At 37.4% G+C, this 26,972-nt stretch overlaps 1 protein-coding gene across 1 annotated transcript; it reads right to left on the reverse strand.

Moving 5' to 3' along the window:
* Positions 1-402: 402 nt before the first annotated feature.
* Positions 403-23,468, reverse strand: LOC139742477 (putative ammonium transporter 1). The gene is made up of 11 exons (XM_071653015.1): positions 23,417-23,468; positions 18,555-18,644; positions 16,874-17,104; positions 16,097-16,179; positions 15,565-15,699; positions 14,335-14,565; positions 13,527-13,665; positions 2,747-2,841; positions 2,207-2,333; positions 1,072-1,167; positions 403-500 (listed from the first exon to the last, which is right to left on the reverse strand). The coding sequence occupies exons 1-11, from the start codon at positions 23,457-23,459 to the stop codon at positions 403-405; spliced, it is 1,368 nt and encodes a 455-aa protein (XP_071509116.1). The 5' UTR covers positions 23,460-23,468.
* Positions 23,469-26,972: the final 3,504 nt, after the last annotated feature.

The raw sequence follows: 26,972 nt of genomic DNA on the forward strand, positions 1-26,972 counted from the left end.
TGTTGACCGACAGAATATATTCTGCATCTGACTGTAATCATAATGATAGTGCTGTCAGAATAAGAAAGCGGTAAGAGGAGACAATAGATGCGCTCATATGACTATTCATATATCCGTTTGTCGTCAGAGTCAGAAAAAAAATGATGCAAAGTAGTTTCTCTAGTAGGGACTTCGTCATCATCTCTTCAGTTTTCAACTGTATTTCTTTTAATTTGTCTTCCTCACAATCATTGCATATTTTCAGTGTTGCTGAATTGTATGCCTTTAGATTCACAACGTGCAATTATCAAAAAAAAAAATCTGTAGGGATAGATTCATAAGATCTCAGATCACACCTCATATATGATTAGTTTTCAACGCTTTGGTAGAGTTTTAGTGCTGTTACTGTCGCCACCCAAGTCTCTACAAAGGCAATTCGGTGTCTCCGTCTTTCTGGGTGTACTTCCCCCGGATGGTGGCCTCCTGGTCATTGAAAGCGGCATTCGTGTAACTTTGGTTTCCTGGCGGAGGGAGGATGAAAAACATATTTCGTTATCATATTCTTTTCTTTCTTTTTCCCAGGTAAGAAATACATGTACATACGATTCAAGCACACAGTTGTCACAGGGTAACACATTATAACACATCATACTATAATTTCATTTCACGAAGTACTATTTTTCCGTGTTTTCCAATCTTCCTTTCGAAGCTATTGAAATAATGAAATTTTAAAGTCTTCAGAGTAGTCCTTTTCTCCTTCTCTCTCTCTCTCTCTCTCTCTCTGTCTGTCTATGCCTGACTCTCACTAATAAGAGATGGGACCCACTTTTCATTAGGATCGCTTTCTTTTACTCTGTTGTTGTTGTTTTTTTTTTGACATCTCAACCATTTCAAAACCGATTTTCATCAAATAAACCGATTTCCTCTGAGAATTGTGTGCTCTGGGATATGTAATAAGTGGCTTCTCAGCATTTCGTGAATAAGTTAAAAGCTAGTGACTCGTGGACTGCATGACTCGTGGGCCGTATGGCTCGTGGCCCAATGTATGACTCGTGGCCTGTCGAGCTCGTGATGTACATCAGAGAGATTTACCTCCTGGAACCCCATTAGGCATTCCTTGCTCTTCCCAACCACTGCCGTAGCTGGCCATGGGGTAAGCCGGCTCGCCATGCTTCGGAATATCTAGACCTGTACAAAGCAAATGAAGGAAACATGATTACCAAACGGATTACGAAGGTGAAAGATTTTACGTTTCATTTTATAATCTTATTTCCTTTAGACGTTTAGAAACAAGAGTTGTGCTAATCCAGCTGAGTTTTTTAAGACCAAGAGCAACACCTCTGATGTTTCTTTCAGGCTCATTTCAGAAATGTAGTTTGTACATGATTACTGCAGGAGAATAGTAGTTGCACAATTGGCTCCATCTGCTGTTAAAGGCATTATTTACCATTAATTTTGCAGATGAAACAAAAAAAAATTAATGTTCCAAAATAGTTCTAAAATGTGAATTAATGATAGAAGCAACAATCTAAAAATTGTAATCAGTATAATAAATGGTGAGTATTGTTAGATACATAAAATGTAAACAATAGTTGATATAAAATTGTTTTTAGACTGAGCCGTCTACAGATATGGTTTATTGAGAAAACAATGATATCTCCTTCTATTCTAGGCTTTATTGCAAAACTTTTATATGGTAGGATGTTTTGTGATACGACTGACCTACACATGTGCATCAAACTGTGATAACTCAAATGTTTTGAAAATAACTGTTCCAAATGGTAAACAATAGCTGTTACCAAGAGAGCATCTGTGAAGTTCATGTGGGTTTCTTTTTAAATTTCATCTCCAATAAATTGAGAATACAATGAAATGTTTGGGTAGACAATTAATAATGACAAGAAAGTATATGTTTTCTATTTTTGGATCGGAACAGTCAAAAGGTTTGATGCTCAGTGAAGAGACAATCATTCGAAACCATTTGAACAGATTCTCCCAATTGGGGTGCTCTATACTTGTAGAGCAGCAATTACCACACTGCCCATTAAATTTATCGTAAGCTTGTGATATCTATGTACACTTTCACTAGAATTTCAAACTGTTTCATAACCCAACAGAATCCAGGAAATTCGAAATATTCGCTGGTATGATTAAACGGTATTCATTTCGTAGGTTCAGGCTAATTTAAAGAAAAAAATATCAGGGAAAATATATATCGGTATCTAACCTTTGACCTCTATTTCCGGTGAAACTCTCAGAATTCTTGCACAATGCATGACGCCAAAGAGAATAAGAGAGGTAACCGCGGCCCAGACGATGATCACCGTACCACCGAGGAGGTTCCATCCGAACGCCTGCGGTTGTCATGGAAACAGAGAAAGGATCATAAGCGGACTTCAATGGTGACTAGGATAAATACATCTCACATTATGTCGTCAGATTGAAGATGAATTTATTATTCTCACTGACAAGAGAACAATACAAGAACAGTAGGATGGGTATGTCTGGATAAATTATACCATTACATGTAAATGAAGGTATCATAATTATATCAATCATCCATCATGATTATTGCTTGATTTTAATACCATTTTCATTACATAATTGGGACTAGTACGATCATCATCACCGATAATCCTCGCAGCAGTAATACTACTGTCACCAAATGTATTTCTACATGTATTGTATCGTATGCAAACGTTACCTATAGCTATAAGAGGAAGACTGTACAATCATTGCAGAATACAGGAAAGATAAATCTTCTTACCTCCCAAGCATCAGCGGAGAAGCTGAAGACAACACCGCTATCCCGGGCCAAAATAGGGGCCGCTAGAACACCCCAGAGTCCTCCTCCGAGGTGAACTGAAAAAAAGAGAGATTTACGGTGAAATTTCATACCATTAAAAAACTGATAAGCTGACTTCCATGCGTAAGCAAAAAGTCAGGAAATTGACAGTGAGAGTTTCCATAGAGTGAGCAAGAGGCGGAGGAACTTTATAAGGTACACAAGAACAGTGATACATGTCATACGCATGTATAGGGCTCTATATAAATGCTGGACGTTATTGACAAAAACATTTGGCCTCCATGTTATGTATATACACTGTATGTATTTTTATGATTATACAATAATAAATTCAAACCGTAAATACGGTGCAAACAAAAGGCACCTGTTTACTAGCGATTGCATGAATTCTCAAACCAACTGTGCAGATAATTTGTCAATTTTCCTTCAGCTATCGCGGTCATCAAACGTTTTGCTGGGTTCGTTTCCGTTTTGTCATTTTTTTTTTATTAGACAAAATTTAAGTCTGAATCGACTTCTATTTATCACATTTTGTTCCTACACACTAAGAAAAAATGGTTCACTCTTGCACCTTTTAAGGGTGCAAAGTGATGTCACACTGGTGGCTCCCTATGGGTGTTATCTTGCACCCTCAAGAAATTGGTGCAAAAGCTGCACCATGGTGCAATGGTATAATTTTGCACCCTGTGGGTGCACCTTTGCACGGCCATAGACGGTGCAACATAGCACCCTTTATTGAGGGTGCGAAGTTCTTCCCTTGGGTGCATATTTCCACCCACACTAAGTGGTGCTAAGTTTCACCCTTTTCTTGAGGGTGCATCTTTCCACCCACACTAATTGGTGCCGAGTTGCACCTTTCTTGAGGGTGCGATCTTTCTCCCTTTAATTTTCGGCGCAACTTTGCACCCTTTCTTGCCTCTACTTTTCGTGCAACTTTACACCTTTCGTGAGGGTGCAAAGAAGCACCCAAAGTTCCAAGATTGTAGCCTTCTCTTGAGGGTGCGATTTTGTGCCATATATATAGGTATAATGTTGCACCTATGTGGTGCTTATTTGATCCATGACTGCTGCAAAATTGCTTCTTTGAAGGAGCCAGTCAGTGTCACTGTCTACGCCTTTAGAGGCGCAATGTTGCCCAGAACCTCAAGTGCACCTTGAGATTACTGGGCAATATTGCGTCTCTAGAGGAACAGGCAGTGACACTGAATGGCTCCTTTAAAGAAGCAATTTTGCAGCAGTTATGGATGAAATAAGCACCACATATTTGCAACATTATATCTATAAGGTATATACTTAGCATCACATAACCGGGTATACAATTTGATTAATTTACTACTTTAGACCTTGAATAGTGCGAAATAATGCAAGCCTGTTTGCTCAGTATATCAAACTTATGCTGTTGTTGCACTCTGCAAAGTAAATAGGATTGGTCTAATTTGGGTCCTGTGAATCATGAAATGTGTGTGTGGAATTTGTGAGTTTTGAAATGTTAATGTAGAAGTTAATTTATAGTTATGTTTGAATGACATACTAAAACCAAATATTTACCCAATTACCTTTCCAATAAGGTGAGCACTATCACTATCTATCAAACAAACCCTCTAGGCAAGAGTATACATCGGCATGAAGGAAGAGGTAAAAATATGATATACATTTGTCTGGATACATTTTATTCAAAACGTACTTGAATACGTACTTATTCACATAATCTATAAGAATAAGATATGCTTCTTACCAGTACACAAAGCCTCAAAAACAAGAGCATGCTACTTACATTTCTAAAGTATGCACCATATCTAAAAAAAAAAAAAAAAAAAAAAAGATGTAAGCGGATTTAACAAGTTGAGCAAATCATCATTACGACTAACAAAGTGACTGAGAATGATACATGCACCAGTTTCTGTTTCGTTGTTCTATACAAAGAAAGTTGTTACGTTTTCCAATCCTCTGTAGGCACACAGGGATTTGCAGATCACCTTTGGCTATAACGCCATGGTCGCGTGCAAAATGAATGCAGCTTATCTAACTTGTAGTTTCCGAATAGGGGACTACCGCGCTTATACATATTAATCGGATGATAGACCCCGTTAAAGAGTAAACTGCGGATATCGTATACCATTGTCAAATCCACTTTTTGCTCTATACACGGTTTCAATGGACTCTTATGAACCACTGAAGCATTACCAAATCATGGAGTATAAGAATAATCTTATGTTATTTCCTTGAAACGGCTGCATTTGCAACGGCAACAGTTTGGCATCATACATAACTAAATACATGTATTATACAAGGTTTCAGGACACTTTGAACCGTTCCCCCCCCCCCCAAAAAAAAAGAGAAAAAAACAAAACAAAACAAAACAAAACAACAACAACAACTAGTGAAATGTTATATACCCTAGGCCCATTAACGTATGATCTTTGACCTTTGAATACATTGCCCACATTTTTCAATGAATAGGCATCTAGATGCAACATAGGTGTATATAAAATGAAAAATGTTTTAAGAAAATACATTTAACCACTTCAGAAATAACTATGGAACAAATAGCATAATATTGACACGTTCCCTTCTTCCTTAATGACGTGACAGAAAACTTTCCTCACCGAATCATTCTGTCGTTATTCAAGTATACAAGTCATTGATGATTATATACCTAGTTCAATTCATGGTGTCATTGCAAAAGTATCTAATGAAAAGTATGCTTCAGAACTACATCATTGTCATTTATTCTATAACGCTAATAATAGAGTTATTGTTCCACTATATTGCCTAACAGGTTGTAGTACTCCTGCGACGTTTGTTCAGCAAATAAGGCACAAAATAAAATTTTGCGAATTTTACACGCTGTTGCCAAAGTCTCTAATCTTCTTTACCACTATCAGACATGAGGTATGCTGATGCTGTATGAATTAGAAACGGAAGCTTAGTATTCACCATATAACAAGGTAAAAGCGAAGTGATGTCTTGCCCACATATCGAATTTGTGATTACACTGATTTTCAAATGTAAGCTCATTGAATTTTTTGACTGTTGACAGAGTCGGACTTCACCATTATCAACACTTGACAGCCATCTTTAGATGATCTGATGAGTGAATTTGGTGGTCATATAGCTCAAAAGTGTGGAAAGTTATTAAAAGAACACCACAATACTATGTCGACAGTGCTTACCAGGTGAGATACAAAGAAAGAGCACGAAATGACATTGTAGAATTTGACAATGACCTACAATATTTGACCTTGAACGCTGGCACCCACAAGGTGGTAGAAGTAACTTTGTCCAATCGTACATACATGCACAGTTTCATTTGGATACCTCAAACAGTACTTAAAGGGGAATGAAACCCAAATGTGCCCGTGGATTGGAGCGATATCATAAGAATACATTCGTGAACGTGGAAAATCGTATGATCCAGTGGAAGTTATGCATTTTTTAAAGTTTCAGTGTCACTTTCATGTATGGAAACTAATATGAAGAAAATATCAAGGGAATTCCATAAAATCTGATTCTAAATGAAAAGTACAAATTGCCTCCACTTATTTGTCGTTGCCATAATGTTAAGGGTAATATTACCCCCCCCCCCCCCTTTCTGGAAGAAGTAAATCAAGTGCTCCTTTTGTAATGCTAGAAACGTGAAACTATGCCTATTTTCTTTACATTTCTTTATACAATTTTCCATGGTTGACGTCAAAGATGTAGCTTTCTCATCTCGTAACGGCGGCACTGAAACTCTAAATATATGAGTATATATATAGCTCTTCAACGGATTTTCCGATATTCCTCAATTTGTCACGATGTGTTCAACTGCTAAAGTAGTCTCCCTGCATAAACTTGTCCACTCGTACTTTTCGTTTCATTTCCCTTCGTAATACAACAATGCCATAATCGATTACAGACTGATGTACGAACGGAGGGACAACCTGAACAACATCATTTCCCTGGTGACAATTTCTTGTAAAAGTATACACCATGAAAACTTTATTCTGGTAAACTATATCAAGACAATTATTGAACAATATTGCTAATGAAATGCCGTAGGTTTTTTTCGTGATAGTTGCCTGTTCAGATCAGGGCTTGCAATGTACATATGATGTACTGCTGAAGAATGCATCGAGTGTTTCTGCCTTGTCGGGGATACTCAAAGCCACAGAGCACAGAAGGCCGCAAACATTGTAGCGAATGAAGACACGATTGCATACAGGAATTCGGGCAGATTTCACAACCATCCAGCCAAATAGTGATGTCACTAGTGCGCAGCATTCACAGTGAAGATTGTGGGATTTAGTCCTGCTAGGTTCTGAAAGAGATTTTGGCATGAATAAATAATGACTGAATAAAATTTCGAAGGAAATAGGTCGTTTACACTATACGCAGTTTTGTTGCTTACATAAACTAACAGGTTGCAACTATGACCATTGACCAGAAAATGGAAAATCAAATTGATTGTATACTGGTATAGGTTTTGTTGAGATCTACTTCAGGTTTCTAACATCTTTTGCTGAGATAATGAGAAATGGTTTTGAAATGGCTGCGATATCCAAAACAGAGTAATAATGATATAATGTAGGACCCATTTTTTATCACGATCGCTGCGTTTTACTTTGTTTTTGGATGCCTCATCCATTTGAAAACCAATTTTCATCAAATAATCTTTAGAATTCCTCTTAGAATGGCATACTCTCTATTATTTCATAAGTAGGTTCTTGGTATGTCACAAAAAGTGAAAAGCCCAAATCCTCACCTCCACCAGTACTATACCATCCCTTTAAGCTTTAATATTGGTTTCTAAACAAATCCGGCCGGATAGATTTGTTTCAGCTCTTTGTCATATAAGTAAAGCATAGTAATGTTGCAAAGAAATATTCCTCTTATATTTCTAGTCACAAAGCAGGTGGAATTCCCGTCTCCCATAAAAAAAAAATGCAGCACTTACTTTGTCACAGACATACAGCATGTCCTCTGCAGGCAGACGGGGATTAGGAGACAGCATGCAGACATCACTAAGTTAGAGCTGGAAAAAAAAATAGATGTGGAATAGCCTGAGTAAAGTCATGTTGAAAAAAAAAAATGTGGCGAATTTGGGCTGAGATGAAAATACACACCTTTTATGTAGGCCTGCATGCATTTATGACATAGGGCATATTCAAATTTTTCCCACATTTTTCCTGACCAACTCAAAGTCTTCATAACATAAAATAACAAAGTAAGACAACATCATACATGCCAATTTAACATCAGTTTGCTGTGTATTTTACACAGTTAGGAAAGGAGTAAGACTTATAGACCTCAGCCATTCAGCCGTTGCTGATCTTGCCACAGATGATGGTCCGGGTGCTGGCCATGGCAATGAGTGTAATGATGCCCATTGTGGTTGACACCTCTAATCCTGTTACCACACACGAAAAAAAGTGAAAGTATAGCCCCCTCTACTTATTCATAACATTGATTTGATTTACTTTAATAATACTGGTTAAAGAAAAGAAGATTACCCCCCCCCCCCCAAAAAAAAAAGGCTATTCAGGGCATTTGAAGATTCTTGCGGGGTAGAGATGCTGCCTGCTGTATGAGTGACAATCCATCATGGAGTTTTCAGGAAAAAATATTAAAAAAAACTGAGAAGAGGTAGAATGGAAAAGGCAAGAACGAATGATCACAATGGTCCACTTGAGTAACATATCTCTCGATTATAGATGGTATCAAAAATTGCACTATAGTCTTATCAAATTTTCAGCAACCCACTAAACGGTGGCTGCGTTCTACTGATAAAACTGCGTTCATGTGTAATAATGAGCTTTATTTTCGCGGATATCACATGCTGAAAATCCAGATGAATCAACAACCTGAAAATGCATATATTACGGATCAATCTATTAATGAAACTTACATATTCTGTTGAGGAATCACTCTGTCCTTCAGCATTGCATATAAGTTTACGTGATCAGGAGAATGCGCGCAACTTCATCATATTGTATCTTGCTTGAATACCTGAAAAGGAAAATCAAGTGTCATGAGTTCAAGGCCACTGCTCATGCATGTGTAATAATTTTGCAGAAGAGCTGACTTTATATGTAAATGTGACTACATAACTCTTTCCATGGCAGCTTAATGTATAGTTCAATTCTTATGCGCTGCCTTGCTGCATACAGGGTGTACTTAAGTCCACCACTAACACTACCTGACTACAGAGAATTATCCCAGCATAAAAATAAGCGTGCAATGTTTGCCATTATAATTTTAGTTAGTACACTGGTCTGTTTATCCATAAGTTTATCAACAAATATTCTTCAACTTCCGTTCCTTTTATTCGTTATTAATCAAATGGGGTATGGCACGAAGCGATGTATTATCCTTGGGGATGTGTGTGTTGGGGGGCGTAAAAGTTATGTAAAGGATACACTTCCTATAGGAATATCCGATTTCACGTTTTCTTAATTATTTTGTTTTGTTGTTGATCGGTAAATATAAAGAATTGTTTGAAATTTGTGATGATGGGTGTTCACTGTATAGTGAGTATGCTTGTATAACTGTGTATGTAGTGAAAATTGTATCATTTATAATGTGTCTACGTGTACATGAATATAATTATGTAAGTTTATGCATGTATGTAGATATTCCTATGTGCACGCTCATATACCAACAAAAAGAATTTCCTAAATGAACAATAAATGAATCTGAAATCTGAAATCTGAAATCGGAATACCATGACGTCTTTAGCAAGACATTTATTGTTAAAGCTGATCTAATTCCTCAGAATGGTTACGAAACAAAACAAAACAAAGCAGAAAACAGCACGCATAAAACTGGCCAATTTTAACAGAACTCTAAAATGAACATTTTAATATTACTGCCTACAAGCCTACATTATAGGACATGGCTATACAACCAAAAACATAACAGATAGACTACAAGATGTTTGATGAAGGGTAATATCGAGAGTAAGGCCTTGGTCGAGAACATTGAGGATATTTCAAATCATGCTTTACGATGATGTTTTAACTCACCATTTTCCACGTAGTAGGAATCTGCGGAGTCTTGATATTATGAAGCGGACAAAATAATGCTGAAGTCAGAGTTGCAGAAAGCCGCTACGAAAAGCCTCAGAAGAGCTGATCTGCTGTGGAAATGGAATTTGCGCTAGATGCTCAGCTCAAACATGCATGCATGAGCTGTACAATGAGCCATCTGGGAGTCAACTTATGTGCACATAAGTTCGCACGACTCAACAATTCATTGAATTCATAAATCATGTTCAAGAAAAGAATGAACATGCCCACATCAGGTGACCAAACGACTGGGTCCGTGAATTGACACTTTAGGAAACATCCATGTCATTATTTTGCATCGAATGTATTCTATGGATTAATAGGCGTTAATTTTCTTTCCACTTTTGATTCTTAATAATTCAGTACCTATATATCAGATAACACTGTCATTGACATGGGTGATAGTTGTTTAGTGTACAATTTTGTTGGAGGTGGTTTAAAACATAAATCAGTTTCATGAGATCCATGATCAATTTCACAGTTGGGTTACAGATTTTGCTCTATTTCCAACCCTCTGTACAAAACTTCCACTTTGCACAGGGGTCAATGGGTGTGTATGGGAGTATGTGGTTAACACCCTGACAATGGTGTTGAACAATGGCCAGGGTTTGAATGCTTTATTATTTATTTATGAGAAATTCCACTATCACAGCTAGTCTTTATTCATTCTAAAATGTGGTGTTTGCAAGCACATGGAAACATGTGCTTACATTTTACATTTTTCATGTGCATGCATTTTACCCTTAGGCTTTACCGTGCATGAATCCATGAAAAAAGGGGGAAAAATCAACCCTTAAAAATATATTGTGTAGTTTGCACCCTTATATATCCGCGATTTTGCTCTCTAAATGAATTTGTTTTATCATTCCATTTATTTTCACTTAATAAAATATGCATACATAAAATGTGACAATGGTATGACAAGTATAAAATGACAACGTGACAAACAAACAAACAAAGCAAAGAAACAGCAAAAGATATCAAGTGAAGGGGTGAGTGAGAAGGCAATTGGCCTTATTTAAAACTAATCCCGGAAAAGTAAATACATTGTATATACAGAAAAAAACATTGGCACACACGCACACACACACTCACACATACACACACATGCATACACAGACAAAAACATGTACCAGCGCGCATTAACAATACGCAAGATGTCATTTTCACAAACACACCCTATCTTGCTTGTCTCTTATAAATTCGTAAAATGATATTGGTAACTTCCAGAAAACCTTTCTAGTAAAGTAATGATACGCGTGAAAGCTTTCTTAAAACTTTGCACCGTTTTCTCAGATTTCACATCAGAGTGGATGGAATTCCAGATTTGAGGGCCTTGAAAAAATATTTCCTTTTTTTTTTTTGCTGTCCCGAGATCGCGTCGCAACGAAAATCTTTAGCGTGTCGTAGGGTTTGACTCCATCATCGCACAGTAAGCATGCAGGGAATGCTGTGACATATTCCATTTTGATTGGTCAATACCAGACGAGCAGTCAGGTATTCTTCGTTAGCTTGTTCGCAGACCCTTACATCAAAGACTCAACTTCATTTAAAAATGCTCCGATGAATGATTATGAAATTATGGGAGAACATCAAATTTTATGATGTCTTAAAAAATAACATGTACACAGTAGCACCACGACGGTATGCAATATTGTATTCAAGTGTCGATCAACACCTAGGTCTTTCTTTGAGACTAGTTATGGGCTCAATATTGCACCTTAGCAAGAATGAACCACAAACAGGAAGATATGTCTTTGTAATGGTAATTACGTTTCGACATCCCAACAAATAAGAGATAGGTTAGGTAAATGTTAAAGACACGGGGATACACGAATAGAAATTGTGCAAAAAAAAAATGAAATAAAACGAACATTATTCTAATACGCATGCCTAAGCAGTAATCTGATGTATTTATTAATAAAGAATTCTATTTGAAGATTCATATCAGTTTGCTTTGTCAGAATCATGAGGAAAAGTGATGAAATACACCGGCTATCCACATGGTACAGTTTAAACACTTTCACATGAAACAGCTCTGATTAACACTTTTGCACAATAATATTTCTGTTCAGAATTAACTTTTGCTTTATATGTTTTTATCTTAAAGTATGTTATGATGTCATTTCACTTAATAGATAAACAAGCAAAATATAGCCAAAATTATGTTAACGTCCAAAATGAATCTTCAGATTGCTCAGTGAGACGGCGGCATCGAATCCCGATCAGCGAAGACACAAATGCACCTGTGGAATTGTTTTGTACAGCAATAGAAATCTGACGACTATTTGAATAATTACAGCCAGTTGGAATTTCATCTGTTAAACCTCCTAGGTTATGTGTACAATGTGATTGGTCAATACCAGACAAGTAATCATGTATTCTACGTTCGTTTTTTTTTTAGTAGACCCCTTGCATCATGGACTCAACTTAATTTGAAAATATAATCTCGATGAATGACTATAGAATATGAAAAAAACTTAAGTTTCCTGATTTCAAAAAATATATGTTCATATTATCAGCACAAGGATATGTAATATTGCATTTTAGTGTCGAGCAACACTATAGGATGGCCTTTGTTTTGAGACTAGTTTGGGGCGCAATATTGCACCGCCAATGACCGTGGCAAGATCGAACCCAAAATGAACCATATAAGAAGCAAGGTTCCACCATTTTCGCAAATCGTGTAATTTGCACCCATTTCCGCGACTTCGAACCCTTCTAGCTCCCTTATTGAACCTTTTTTTCTTAGTGTGTACTTGAACTTTGGGGTTAAGCCATAGTTTGGGCGTAGGCCTAGATGATAAGTCACTGTTTGATGGTTGCCCCGGAGCCCGGCCATCTCACTCAATATGATTATAAAGGGTATCCGTATGCTCGTTCCCTCCCTTTGCAAGCACCCCTCCTCCCTTTTCACTGGTTCCAAAATTTCTGAATCCTTTTTCCTAAATCCGGATCGCTGCTCAATGTAACCCCAGTCTCAGGTGAGCTCTCGTTCCGCTCTGAAGAGGGTATGTTTTCTACTTGTCAAAATAAAACAATTTCGAATTAGGAATGAGCTTCCAGACATGCCCAGAACGTGCTAGGATTACAGGAATTTAATAATTTCAGGCATTTGATAATTGTTTCTACCTTTTTTTCAACGTATTTAACGCCCCCATCCCCACTTCCCTCCCCTTCTTTTTTTTTAATTTCCCGACAGTCTAAAGAGAAAGGGAAAAACTTGAACGCACCTTTTTATAATGTTCTCTTTTATTTGTTTGTTGTTGTTAATTGTTGTTGTTTTGGGGGGTTGCTTTTCATATTTTTTTTTTCTGTCCCTTTACTGGAGACTAAGGAAACAAGTGAGGGGACTGCACTATACAAGTTCGCTTTTTAGCAGCCCCTCAATTTTCATTTCCACCAAGTCCTTTATGACACAAGATTTATTATATTTTACAAGATAGGTTATCATTGGACGTTTGTATTACCTGTGTATATTGATTGGAAATGAAAATAAAAACATGAATAAATGAATGAATGAATGAATGAATGAATGAATGAATGAATGAATGAATGAATGAATGAATGAATGAATGAATGAATGAATGAATGAAGCATGGCGTCCCTCCTTAGAATCATGGAATGGAAGGAATAAGGTGAGGTGACTGGCAGTTCCAGCTTTGAAGAACTGACATGTAAAGGGTTAAACAGACCTGCCACGGCATCTAAGGGGTCATCCACTCTAACCTTCTCCATCAGAGAGCTCCAGGCTATGAAGGTTACTCCAGACACAGCCCCAACAGCCGCTGCTCCCCATGGGTAGACTGAGTTGCACCCTGCACAAATGGCGACCTGGGAAAATGCGTGGGAGCAAGCGAAATCGTCTACAATAACTGTTGAATTCCGAGTTCGTCTGTGTTGTTACAGTGACCACTACATGACATGTGCATCCCTTTTAATAGAAATTAGCAACTTTTGAGCGTTACTATTTTTGTAGTTCAGGGCAACTCCGTTCAGACAGCTATTACACAACCTATACCATGTATACTGCACGGATTACATGAGGACATTGATTTTTAGATTAGACCACAGAGCTTTGACCAGAAGATTAGTCAATATTTTTTGTCTTGCCATCATTAAATTCTGTGCAATTTTCTTACAACTCTGCTGCATTGATGTACATAGACGAATATATTTCATGAAAACATGCCAACACTGCTAAATTCTCGTATTCTGTTCTGAAAATGAAAAAAATATGAACTGTACTGAACTTATCAGTGCAGTTAAAAAGTAATTGAACTGCATTTAGTTTACAACCACCGCATTTTCTTATCTATCATATTTCTTCTCCTTATCCAAGACAAAAAAAAACCATTATATTATGAAGAATAATGAATACACCTTACAGATGCACACACTGAGATCCCAGGTGCATGTTTGTAGCGGGAATACACTGGCACTATGTACACTCTGAATATAACTTCAAAAAAAATGAAAATATAATGAAGCCATTAACCCTACCATTCCAGTAAGCCCGCCGTTGATGGTGGTCAGAAGTGACCAGTAGCTTCCCTTGTAGACGACGCGTTTGATCACCATGGCTATTAAGGCGCTAAATGCTGCGGAAATGATGGTGTTGACAATAGCCAGCGCGACAATCTCACCGTCACCTTTGGCCGAGATGCTGGCCTGGGAGCCACCGTTAAAGGCGAAGAAGCCAAAGAAGAGGATAAAGCCGCCCAAAGCTGTCATCTTCAGACCAACGGAAGCATAAGAAACCAATACATGACAGTATGATTATAAAAGTGGGCATGATTGCACATCGTTGGGACTCTTTGAAAACCCAAGATGTTCTATATCTTCGGCTTATCTAATGTCATTTTATTATGCTGTGTATTATTTACCATTTGCATATGAAACATAAACCCAGCTTAGCGCTTCAAAATAGTTCGAAAATGTGAGTTAGGGATAGAAACAACCAATGTAAAAATGTTAATCCGTATAATCGATGTTCAGTAATATACAGAATGTGAACAATACGTATTATAAAATTATTTCTGCGATAAATCGTCTGCAGTTATGGTCTATTGAGAAATACATAGTGACATCGTCTTATATTTCAGACTTTATTGCAACATTTTTATTATGGTAGGATGTTTGGTGATACAACTGACCTATTTATACATACTATTCAAATGCAATAACTCGAACATCTTTTAGAAATAAGAGCAAATTGCTCGGTTACTAGCCATTCATTTTACTTTTAAGGACTCTTTGAAACAATGTCGGTAGTCGAAAAAATAGACGAAAAAGAATACATAATACATGTAATATGTATCTGGGTTGAACGGTCTGGCACCCTAAAACGTTTGCAGAAATAATCTGAGCATGTTCCAAATGCAGAAATAGTACGTAAGAGAGAAAAAGAATCAAGGGAGATGAAAACACGAAAATGAGAAAAAGAAAAGAAGATGGAAATAGGAGACAAAGCAAAAGCAAAAGAAGGAGAAGAAGGAGGAGGACGAGGAAGAAGAGAAGGGGCAGAAAGGGTAATTGCAATGCAGGGTTTGTTTTTTTTTTTTTTTTTTTTGGGGGGGGGGGGGGTTAATGTGTCCAGAAAAGATTCATCAAGGAAGATGACGGAAAGAAAGATAAAAAGTAAAAGGATGAAGAATAAAACCAGTAAACGAACGAAAAGAAAAAGAAAGGGAAATCATTCGTGTTTAAACTATGAATAATATTTCTTTTTACCGGAACGGTGTGACCTTGAAGGGGATGGGACTTCCCATTCTCATCATACCGTCCGATACGGGGACCGAGGATCGCTGCCCCGACCAGTGCCGCCGTACCGCCGACACAATGCACCACGCCACTTCCAGCAAAGTCCTTTGTAGAGAAAACGATTTTTGGACGTTTTTTTCATGAGCATTCATCACCGTGACACTTCAATGGCGAGTTAATTCCCCGTCACCACCCCTTCAAGAAAGGACACTGTTTTAACAGAAACATTTCTAATTTTTCGTCATTACCACATACAATCAACATCATTCAAATACTAATAGCAGTAGTAGAATAGTCGTCATTGCCATTTTATCAACATTTTTTTTTTTTCATTTAAAAAAATTGCAAACGTGAGACTAGAATAAGATTGTGCAAAAAGTGTCACTGCAGTATTCGGAAGAAATGTCAAACTTCAACTGAAATTTGTGAACTGATGTGAATGTGTGTGAGTTTAGGCCTATTTCACTGTAAGGAGTAGTAATCTTAGCTTATTAGGGCGTACCTGGTATGCGAGACCGTTTGGTCCGTTAGCAAGCCATCCTTCCGCTGACCACGCCCAGTGAGCGACGATTGGATATATCACTCCTGGAATATAAAAATGAGAATAATTTGGTGAATTTTACCACTAACATGGAAAAAAAAAGAAATATACTGGCTATGACCTGATCTATTACATCCACTTACGTCCGCTATACATCCCTTATGATGATCATTTGTATGTCTACTATAGTGTCTAATACTGAATGAAACATTATAAGGCTGACCTCCTCTTAGGTAATCAGTGGAACTTTTGTCTTTTGATGAGGAGGATAAGAGCGAAATACTAATATAACTTTCATTGCATACCGCTAAGTCATTTCTCAAGCAACATTTGCCCTCGCACGAAATGTAATCATTGAATTAAATTCGAAATCCCGTGTTTGAAGATACGAAGATTTCATTAAAGAATTTAGTTGCAAAACGAGTTAGCTCCATTTTTACGGTTCAATTCAAATGATTTTATTTCAGTTCATTAGAAATGCTAAAATACGAAGGAAATGATAAGAAATATGGGATATTTGTTGACATAAATTCAAGAATATTCATTGCTATGCAGGATATGAGAGGAATTAGTGGAAAGGTTTTTATTTGCTTTATCTCATGATAAACTAACTTTGAAATGTTTGAAAATGTCGCTATAGACATTTTGCGATCAAACTCTTTTATCGTACAGAAAAAAAAAATGAGATATATATATCATGTATGAAATGTGTATATCTTCTCTTCTTGATACGCGTACCAGTAATAGCTGAAGAATAGATGAAATAGGCGCCAAATTCCGTGCGCTCAGCCATGGCGCCCGAAACGATGGTAGCGGCGGTGGCGGCAAATACAAAATGGAAAAAGAAGTGGGACAAATTCTCTGACTGCAAGCCCTCGAAGAAAAAGTACCGGTAGCCGATGAAAGCGTTCGCCTGTCCCCCGAACGCAAAGGCGTAACCAATGGCCCAGTATGCAACCGCACCGATACCTGGAAATGAAATTTGGTATGTTCACAACTTCTAATACATTTTGCTAATAATGCATTCACAATGTGCCGATGATTTCGAATCGAACAATAAACAAACACACTTATGATGAAAAACTTCATATGTGTGGCTCCATGATTCATTCTGGGATTATATCTATATACGTATTTTCTCTGTCATCTACTCTACCACTGTATTTACTTCCTCCAAAGCCATGAAAGGGATCGTATAGTTTTGGGTGAGACCTAACTTCAAAGTTTCTAACATTTGTGGGTGAGATAATGAGAAACCTCTTGTGAAATATGAAAGAGCATCTAGGTCTAATTCCAAGGGGAATTCAACATTTTATTGATGAAAATTGGTTTTGAAATGGCTGAGATACCGAAAACAGAGCAATCCTAATAAAAGGTGGTATCCACCTTTTATTACGATGGCTTTTTTCACTTTGTTTTTGGATGAATCAGCCATTTTAAAACCAATTTTTATCAACTAAATTTTGAATTCCTCTTAGAATGGTATGCGCTGTACTATTTCACTAGCGGTTTCTTGATATCTCACGAAAATGTAAAATCTCCTCAAAACTTTCATAATTATACAATCCCTTTAACAGCACAAGATATTAAAACCATTGATGGTGATGTTGCTTGCAGACAAGATATAATTGGCAACCACAGGCTTGAAATCATGATTCCATTTCGTGTTAGATGTGAAACTACGTAGTAGGCTACGTTCACATGGATTACATCATGACAAGAACACCTTTTTGTATTTGGTAAGATGGCGGGTTACCATGGTTACCAGTAACTCTGTTTCTCCTGTGAATGCGATTGAAAGAGGAAGCAAATCCCTGAAATTCAATGGAGTAATCATACCGCCTGCACGGAACAATGCAGCAGGTGAAATAATCCCGAAAGGTCCCCCGATACTCAATACTATGCTGACTTCTCAGGCATATGTGAATAGGTCTACAAGTCTCAAAGTCTGGAACTGCATGATCAAAATAAGTGACAAGCTTTTATACTCATTTTACGGTTATGCTGTTGTTGTTGTTTTCTGTACAAACTAAGCTCTGCCCCTGAAAAAAAAAACACTTGGACGTCTTTTATATCATGAACAATAACGCTGGCTAAAATGAGCATTACCAAACTAATGTTTTCCACATTACTTTGGCTGTGTGGTAAACGCACAAATCGTAACATCTGATACATTTCATAAGAAAACATCTCAGGACTTTTCAATTGTCGTCATAACCACTTTCGATCATCTAAACAATCATCATCATCATCATATACATGTATTATGCTGACGATAATAATATCAACAACAATATCTATAATGATAATTATTAAGCATTCTCGAAGCCTGAGTTTGTTATTTTTGTTTACATTACTTTGACAGAGTTGGCGACTGTAACTGAGCAAACTTTCCATTCTCGGGTAATCAAGTACTTACACACGTCAAGCACGTTCTTCAGGAGAATGTTGGTCGTGTTTTTGGCGCGAACTGATCCGGCTTCCAGGAAGGCGAATCCAGCCTGCATTACTGAAATACACAAAGTGCGGTTACATATTCGTGTCATCATGCTAGCAGTTGCAATGAAACTATACTGTCACAATCATACATGTTCACCGAAGTTTACATAGGGCAAATGACAAAGTTTTCATGTCGGTTCTGGAATGGTGACTATCTTTTTTTTTTCAGTCGCGCAGGTGTAAGACATGTTTGTGTGCATCAGCTTTTGCTTCATGGTTACGAGTTTTTCAAGACTGACTCAAATCAAACAAGTAGTAGAAATAGAAATGAAATTCGCATTATGAAAAGACATTTTGTAATCTTATTCCAGGTCCTCTTATCATAATGTGCCCTCCAAAGATTAAGGTTGCCGTGTTTTGTTTTCCTTTCCTTTTTTCTTTTTTTCTTTTTTTCTTTTTTTTTTGGTCGGGGTGGGGTGGGGCTGGGGAGGGTATTATATAGCTTGAACTCACTCAATTAAAGATCAGTTTGATTTGCGATGGTGAAACATTAAACATGCTTTTCTCACTCTTCGTACATATGACTCACTGTCACTGACGGCGAGTTAGCTCAGTCGGTAGCGCGTCTGCCTCAAAGGACCCGGGTTCGATTCCCGAGTCCCGCTGAGCAATATTTTGTGTAATCATACCGTGGTGTCTCTATAAAGAGACAAAACACTGTCCCTCGGATAGTACTTTAAATGGAGGTCTCGTGTGTGAGAGGGTCACAGCTCAACCACGTATAAGATCATGCTTCATTTATTCCTCGCAAAGAGCAGGGTGTTCAACCCGGTGAAGCGGTCCCGCCGTTGATCCAACTATAGTAGTGAGTGGAAATTATAAATTGAGCAGGATAACTCTACACGAGTACTTTGGTTACTGTTTATGCGAATGATGGCGAATTCTTAAGCTGTAAGTAAAATCATTTCAAGTCACCCGTAAATAATTTACTACATCTAAGATCCAACACAACTAACAACTAACTATATCACTGGAGGATTGTTGCAACCCCCCCCCCCCGCCGCTTTGTCTAAAAATGTACCCCTGACGTGCAAGACGAAGGCGTTCAAAGCATTCTATCAACTGTGTGTTCCCCTTCTCAGCCCCCCCCCCCCCCCATCACCGTGACTGCACATTTTATCTTCCTATTCGACCTCAGCAACGGACGAAAATAATGATCATTATTTACTGAGATGTGCAATATCACGTGTTGCAATCGTGCAATGATAAAAAAAAAAAATGAACGTAATGTAGCGTCTGCGCATTCACATTTCTGGCAGATAGCCATTAGGCAAGGTAATTAGTTCAGTTAATCTGAACAATATCATGTTCCTGTAAAACACTCTTCCTCAACCCCCGTCACCGCCCCCTCCCCCCCCCCCCCAAAAAAAAGAAGATACATAAAGAAAAAAAAACTGAGTAATGCAAAGGATGGGAATAGAGTTTTAGTTGAGACAACTAGAAGTCGTTTAATTATTCATTCTCTTTCCAAGCGTGCTGCGGCTTGCGTTCGTGACAACGTCTCACTTTTTATAAGTCTGAGGGTTGTATTCACTTCGAATAAAATGATTCCACTGTTCATTGTGACTGAAATTCCCTCATAAAAAAGCAATAAGGTCTTCTGTCGATTCGATCCAGGGACAGTTCACTGAGGACGTGATACACGCGTGAATTGGTCCCCAGTTTTATGTTGAACTTCTGAAAGCTATAATTCACGTGAACGCCGCTGCCTTCAGACTCAGATTTTTTTTTTTTTTTTTTGGGGGGGGGGGGATGTTTAAGAGTTAGAGCGCAGTGGAGACAGTGTTAATGTTAACCATGTTTCCTACCACTGCACATGATTAGCACCATCTGCCCTCAATGGGTAAAACCAAGGTGGTATCTCACCTCCTTGGTGAAACTGGTAATTGCTATGATTTGTCCCGAATCCAATTCGTGCTCATGACGTCGACAGGAGCATGGAGTGTTGAAAAAGAAAATCACGAGGTTTGGAATAGTTTGTAGCCGTCGAAAGTAGTATAGGGCTACTTAGCGGACTATCTCAGAGCGTATCCTGAACTATATGTTTTGTGGCAGTCGAAGTTATCTAGTAGATTGAGATTATACCTAGCGGACTATACTGAGAGCGTATCCTGAGCTATATGCGCCTATGATACAAAACCGCTCTCATGGAAATTTGGGGTTTGCGACCTTCTGCCGCCAAGGGCATTGACCTGTCTTGTTGGACACAAAAAAAGCGAAACCAGACGATGGAAATCAAGTCACCCTATAAATTATTCTGGTTCCTTGAATCTCTGGTGGCCAGTGAGAACTCTTGTCCACATTTACGGCGATGTTCGATCAACTGGTGCAGCTCCTGTTTAATTAATGTTTCACACAAATTAATGATCCCCTTAAAGACATATGCTATATACACTTACAAATAAATATATCCAAAAATCAATTAAGTGCACGGGAAACACAGTGTTAGTGGTATCTTAATTTTAAGTAAATTAAATTATTCAATTCAGTACTTAAATTATAGACGGGGAGGGGGGTTCTGCACAAGTTCCGCGGAGAGTTTCTAAAACGAAAGAGAATACGACTGCATCGCTCGAAATTTAGACTTCATCATATACTTTGTTTGTAACTGTTAACCTTTACTCGCAGCAAGGTAGTACCTACAAACTGAAGAAACATACAATTTGGATGTATTTTTTTTATTGAGTGTTAAAGTTTTGTGTTACTTATATGAATGAATGACATGCGTGTTGTTATATTATCTGAACTGTGTTTCATTTTGAAATGTGTGTTCTATGCATGTGTAATTATGTATGCCACTTGATTCACGAAGAGTTTCCATTTTATGGACCATAAAATAAATGAAATAAAATAAATGTTTTTTAACTTCCATGCAGATGAGGTTTGTTTTTCGTCGAAGAATTCATTCTTATCGACCACATCTAAATCAATTTTCATCAAACTGATGTTATCGATTTTGTCTCATATTTTCGGCTGTTTTACTCAAGTATCACATACGGGGTTAATTATGACCCATTACACATTAACCGTAACCTAAAGCAACTCCCCCTAAAAGTTATTGGTAAAAAAAAAAAAAAAAAAGAACGTGTCCCTCAAGTAAGGACAAACGAAATCCTGACAAACAATTTGTCCAGGAAGATGATACAATCGAACAGACAGTTGTCGAAATGCCGATATCACGACTCTGCACGCTGTTCACACCAAGAGAAAGCATGATTTATTCAATCACAAAAGACGGTGTCTCGCAAATATAATATGACTCTGGCGCTTGTTTCATTGTCGTCTGATGGATTATATTTTTGTTGATGCTCGATCCCGACATCGATCAACCTTTGATCGCTTATTCACAAAGTGACTTTGTTGAGACGGCAACAGACCGCATGATAACAATACAAAAGAGATGGCACACGTGTTTGTGTATAATTATGGGTAGTAGTAACAGACAGAGACAGGGAATAATATATATATATATACATATATATATATATATATATATATATATATATTAATATATATATACATATATCAATATATATTTATATATATATATATATATAGAGAGAGAGAGAGAGAGAGATGACGTGAAAGAATTAGAGAATTAGAAAGATAAATGAATAACAAGTTGACGGTGACGGCAGAGGAATAATTCCGCGAATATGAGATAGAATGGAATTATATGATTATGGTGTAGCATAATGAGATTGTTTAAATCTTAAACCTGAGTATAATTTCTATACTAAATCATGTTTACACTATAACAGCCAGAGTGCTTTACATATATCGATGCAGTTTGCATGTTTTCCTTTACTCTGAGTTTGACTTGGACCATGTTTACACTATGGCCTTGTTTCATTACAACATGTTTCGGCAAATCTAATATGAATACAATGTATATCACTTCTGAAATCTATCTTTCAAATGCGCGCACACACATCATTTTTAATGCATATATATGCATATATATATATATATATATATATACGCATACAATATATACATATATATATGCATACAATATATACATATATATATATATATATATATATATATATATATATATGTATATGATTATATATAGGGCTAAATAAATAGATAAAAAGGCTTTCTGTTATTTTGCCTTTCTGTTCAAGTGTTTGCAATTTTGTTGCTTTTTGTTTACGTCCCAAGCCCTTGAAGAAGACCTGTAAAATGGTCGAAAGCTTGGCAGGAATAAAAGGCACTAAGTGAACAACTGCAACGTCTGCCAGCAGTCCTTCTTCCATCACAGGTATTATTCATATATGTATATATACATACTGTATATACTGTATGATTATACGAACGATTTCGAACAGTTGAAGAGAATCAATAATTATGAAAAAATAATAAACGTATGACGACAGCTTTACTCTAGCATTGTCTAGGCAACTTTAAGTTTCCGATAGGTACAAGATAATCTTCTTTGATCTTCATTTGATATTTAATCAAAAAGCATGATAATCTAGTGAAATCGTCTACCTTTCATAATTACAAATATGATATATGTTACGTCTGCCAGATAGATTATAATAGTTTGGTAGATCAATGATAGATAAATGACTGTAAACAGATAGTTATAAAACATGGAATGAGTGGGGTGAACGCGTTTCAACATGGTCTGAACGTGCTCACACGTCGTGACAAATTAGTTCTATAGTTATGAAGGTATAGAGTATACTCCTTTGGGCTTTGCAAAAGTGAATGATCGAGATCAGCATACTGGCCTAAGTATATACAAAATGTATGCATTTTAACTTTACTTACGGAAAATGATGCAGGACATGACAAGGAGAAAGAAGGAATCCATGTTGGCCTGAAGTGCTCTCAACTGCCCCGTCATCTCCGCCATAGTTAAATTCGACATCTTGAAAGAATTCGCAGAAACCAGAACTGCAACAACCGCACAACTCAACGAAAACTTGGAGGAAACTTTGCCGAAGTTTGATACCTAAATCCGATACCTCTCTTTTCTTCTTTTTCTCTTTACTTTCTCTAGTTCTGTCTTCTTCTCTGTACGTCTTTCTGTCGTTCGAATCTCTCTAGGATGAAGTTGTGTCTGGATATCATTAAACAAAAAAGGTAGTTTAATTTCAAGGTACGCCGTCAAGTATTCCAGAGTTTTCGTTTCAATGATGTAACATCAGCATAAAGCCACTGCAAACGACAAGCATGACAAGTTGAGGTGGATGTACTGGTTCTCGGAGGAACTCAGAGGAGACTATGGCTAATAACACGAGACGACCCCGGCTAGCAATGGGTTCAGTGTTCTCCTAGACCGGTTCAGATTCGGGTTTTCAGCGAGATCAACTGACCATGACGAGGATTCACAAAGAGTGAGAGAAAGAGAGAAATATTACGAGATGGTACCTTTCCAGTGTCACGCGTGACTGCTAAAAGGAAGAATGACGGCGGAGAAGATTCCATGTGAGTATCAGAAGGTCATATTGATGCTTACTTTTTTTGCACTATCAAACAACTTTGTGAGGCACGCGTGTTGCCTGTATTTTAACTTGTGCTTGCACGCACTTCGGCGCATCGGACCGCTAAGAGCCGGACGGTGTTATGTTGTCACGTGCAGACGAATCGGTTCCAATTCAAGCTAGCGTGACAAAACCGTAGCATATAATAGTACAACAGACCAGTGTAGACTACATAATAAGCGACATTGTCAATAGACGCTCCCAACACGAGCTGCTGCAACATGTTAGTGTTTCTCAAGACTGTTTTAAACGAAAAAAAGAAAATATCATAAAGGGAATTCCACAAAAATTCACTTTTCTATCATAATGAAAAAGCACTTGACTAACCGCTTTCAGAAGGCAGGGGGATATTATTGCTACCCTTAACATATATGTCAGTATTTAGTTGATAGAATGTGTAATTGTCATGAAAAATTAATTTTGGTGGAAGTCCCTTTATATTTTCTTTATATTGTTGTCCACACATGACATCATAACCTCTTGTAATCTCCTCTTTCAGCGGTTCCAACACCAAAACTTTAAGAATTCATAACTTTTGCATCGATTGTCCGATTTTCCTCAAACTTTCACTGGTGTGTTCTACTAATGTTGTTACCTTCACTCAATCCACATTTCTCTTGGGTTTTTGGTTTCCTTTAAATCACTACAGAACCCGACAGCGCAAGTGATTGTCGCAGGTACCAATCTTTGAAGCACGCTTTCTTTCCCTATTGTTGTCTCTTTGGGCGCTTATATACCTATAGATCCACTGCCAATTTTAAGTTTGTGATAATCTCGAGAAATATCGAACTAAAGTAGAAACAAGAGCTCGAGGCAAATGATGAATTTACAGAATATAGTGATTTTGTAAATGTCTGGCCCAAAAGTGATCTCCAGACAAATAATATTATGGAAATTAGATGAGAGGACGATATCACCTCACTGTTTACGTATAACTACGCTCACCGGACTCCACATCAGATGACGTACCAAAGGTTAAACCAAAATGGGCAATTGCTTATATCATGTTCATGCGAGCACACTTCTTTGGAATAAAAAGAACAAAATCCATTAGACAATTGGGAAAACTCAGTGAAAATCACATTTTATCATATTTCTTTCTTTTTTTTACACACGAGTAGTGTGTTTTGTTCGGTATTCCCTATTTATATCATTTCATATCTAACGTCTTTTACTGCTTTGAAATATTCTGTGGATAAATTGCTCATTATTATGTAATAAATTGAAATAATATGTAGGCATATACACGGTGTATCATACACACACACACATATATATATATATATATATATATGCATCTATTTAGTCATTCATTTAGTCATTCTTTCATACATTCATTCACTTATTATCATTATGTGCGTATGTGTGGGTGAGGACGGGAGAGTGCCAGTGTGTGAAATATTGCGCATGAATTACTTGACTATTCAAAGGTATAGTGATTACTGTGACAGTATCATGCTTCGGTCAGTGTAATAAGTTACATGTTTTTGAATATTCAACGTGCGTTTGCCAGCTTTACATGTCGTTGCTTTCTGCTTGGATTGCTTTAACCTGCAGCTTTCACCGGGTGATTATACGTAGCAAATTGCGTAATAATTAGGGTTCGCAAGTGCCTCAAATTCCAATACTAAAAAGTTGTAAAAGAAACGAAGCGCTGTATATAGGGCGAGATGCACCGTGCAATCTTGTGTGGCCGTCGGACAGACGACTGGTTTTTCAGGTACTTAATTGCCTTGTATTTAGTGGCACCGTCTTGCTCCAGTACGCCAATTTTGTCTTTAAAGGGGATGGCTAGAAACTGATCAGTGGGAATGCTGGGGGATGATTGTTCCAGTCCTTGTGGGATTCATTTAAGGGTACATTATATATCTATTGTTATGTGAAAATTATTTGCTTCAGAATGGTCACATATTCAAGTAATGTGCAGTTTAAAGGGATAGTACAGTATTGGTGGAGATGAGAATTGGGCTTTTAACTTTTCGCGAGATACCAAGAAAACACTTATAAAATAGTACAGAGCATACCGTTTTAAGAGGAATTCAAAGTTTATTTGATGAAAATCGGGTTTTGAATGACCGAAACATCCAAAAACAAAGTAAAACAAAGCGATCGTAATAAAAGGTGAGACCCACACTTTACTAGATTCGCTCTGTTTTGGCTATCTCAGCCATTTCAAAACCAATTTTCATAAAATAAGCATGCAATTTCTCATGGATTTACATGCTCTTTCATATTTCATAAGAGATTGCTCATTATCTCACCAAAAAACAAAATGTTAGAAATCTGAAATTATGTCTCAACCAAAACTACACGATCCATTTAACATGCCTAACGGCAATCGAAGGTGTCTACTCAGACTGGTTTCTATGCATCAAGAATGACGTCAAGGCCCCTTTGCGCGCTCAAGGCATAACTTTCTCTCGAGTTTGTCGAGGGGAAACACCCATTCATTCGGCATCCATGGTGTAGGCTAGTACAAGTCAGTGCATGACTGAGCAGCTTGCTCTCCTATTTGCACAATAAAGATACAATAGACCCTTCACAAACAAACATCATGCCATCCGTAGATTCTTCAGCGCTATTTTCGGTATGCCGGGAAACTTGCAGCCAACTTAATACTTTGGAACTTGACGGTTAAAGTTTGAATTCTATTGGACGAAAGGGAAGTTGTGGAATCAAATTTCGTAATGCTTGTATGCAGATCAATTCCAGTCTTGCCGAGTAAGACAATTAGGCCTACATCCCTCCGTTGTGTTTGCTCGCAAAAGAAAAAGAAATGTCAGTAAATAATACAAATGAATATTCAAACGATTGATAGCATCTAAGTGCCATGTTTCAAT

The sequence above is a fragment of the Diadema antillarum genome, unplaced genomic scaffold, assembly GCF_040938485.1.
Source record: "Diadema antillarum isolate AM-2024a unplaced genomic scaffold, OU_Dant_1.0 seq00001002_RagTag, whole genome shotgun sequence".
Taxonomy (NCBI): Eukaryota; Metazoa; Echinodermata; class Echinoidea; order Diadematoida; family Diadematidae; genus Diadema; species Diadema antillarum.

Coding starts and splice junctions, on each gene's coding strand:
- LOC139742477 (XM_071653015.1), bottom strand. CDS start 23,459: ATGGATTCCTTCTTTCTCCTTGTCATGTCCTGCATCATTTTCC. Junction 15,700..16,096: donor CAAACGGTCTCGCATACCAG/GTACGCCCTAAT, acceptor TTCTCTACAAAG/GACTTTGCTGGAAGTGGCGT. Junction 13,666..14,334: donor ACGGCGGGCTTACTGGAATG/GTAGGGTTAATG, acceptor GCATTTTCCCAG/GTCGCCATTTGTGCAGGGTG.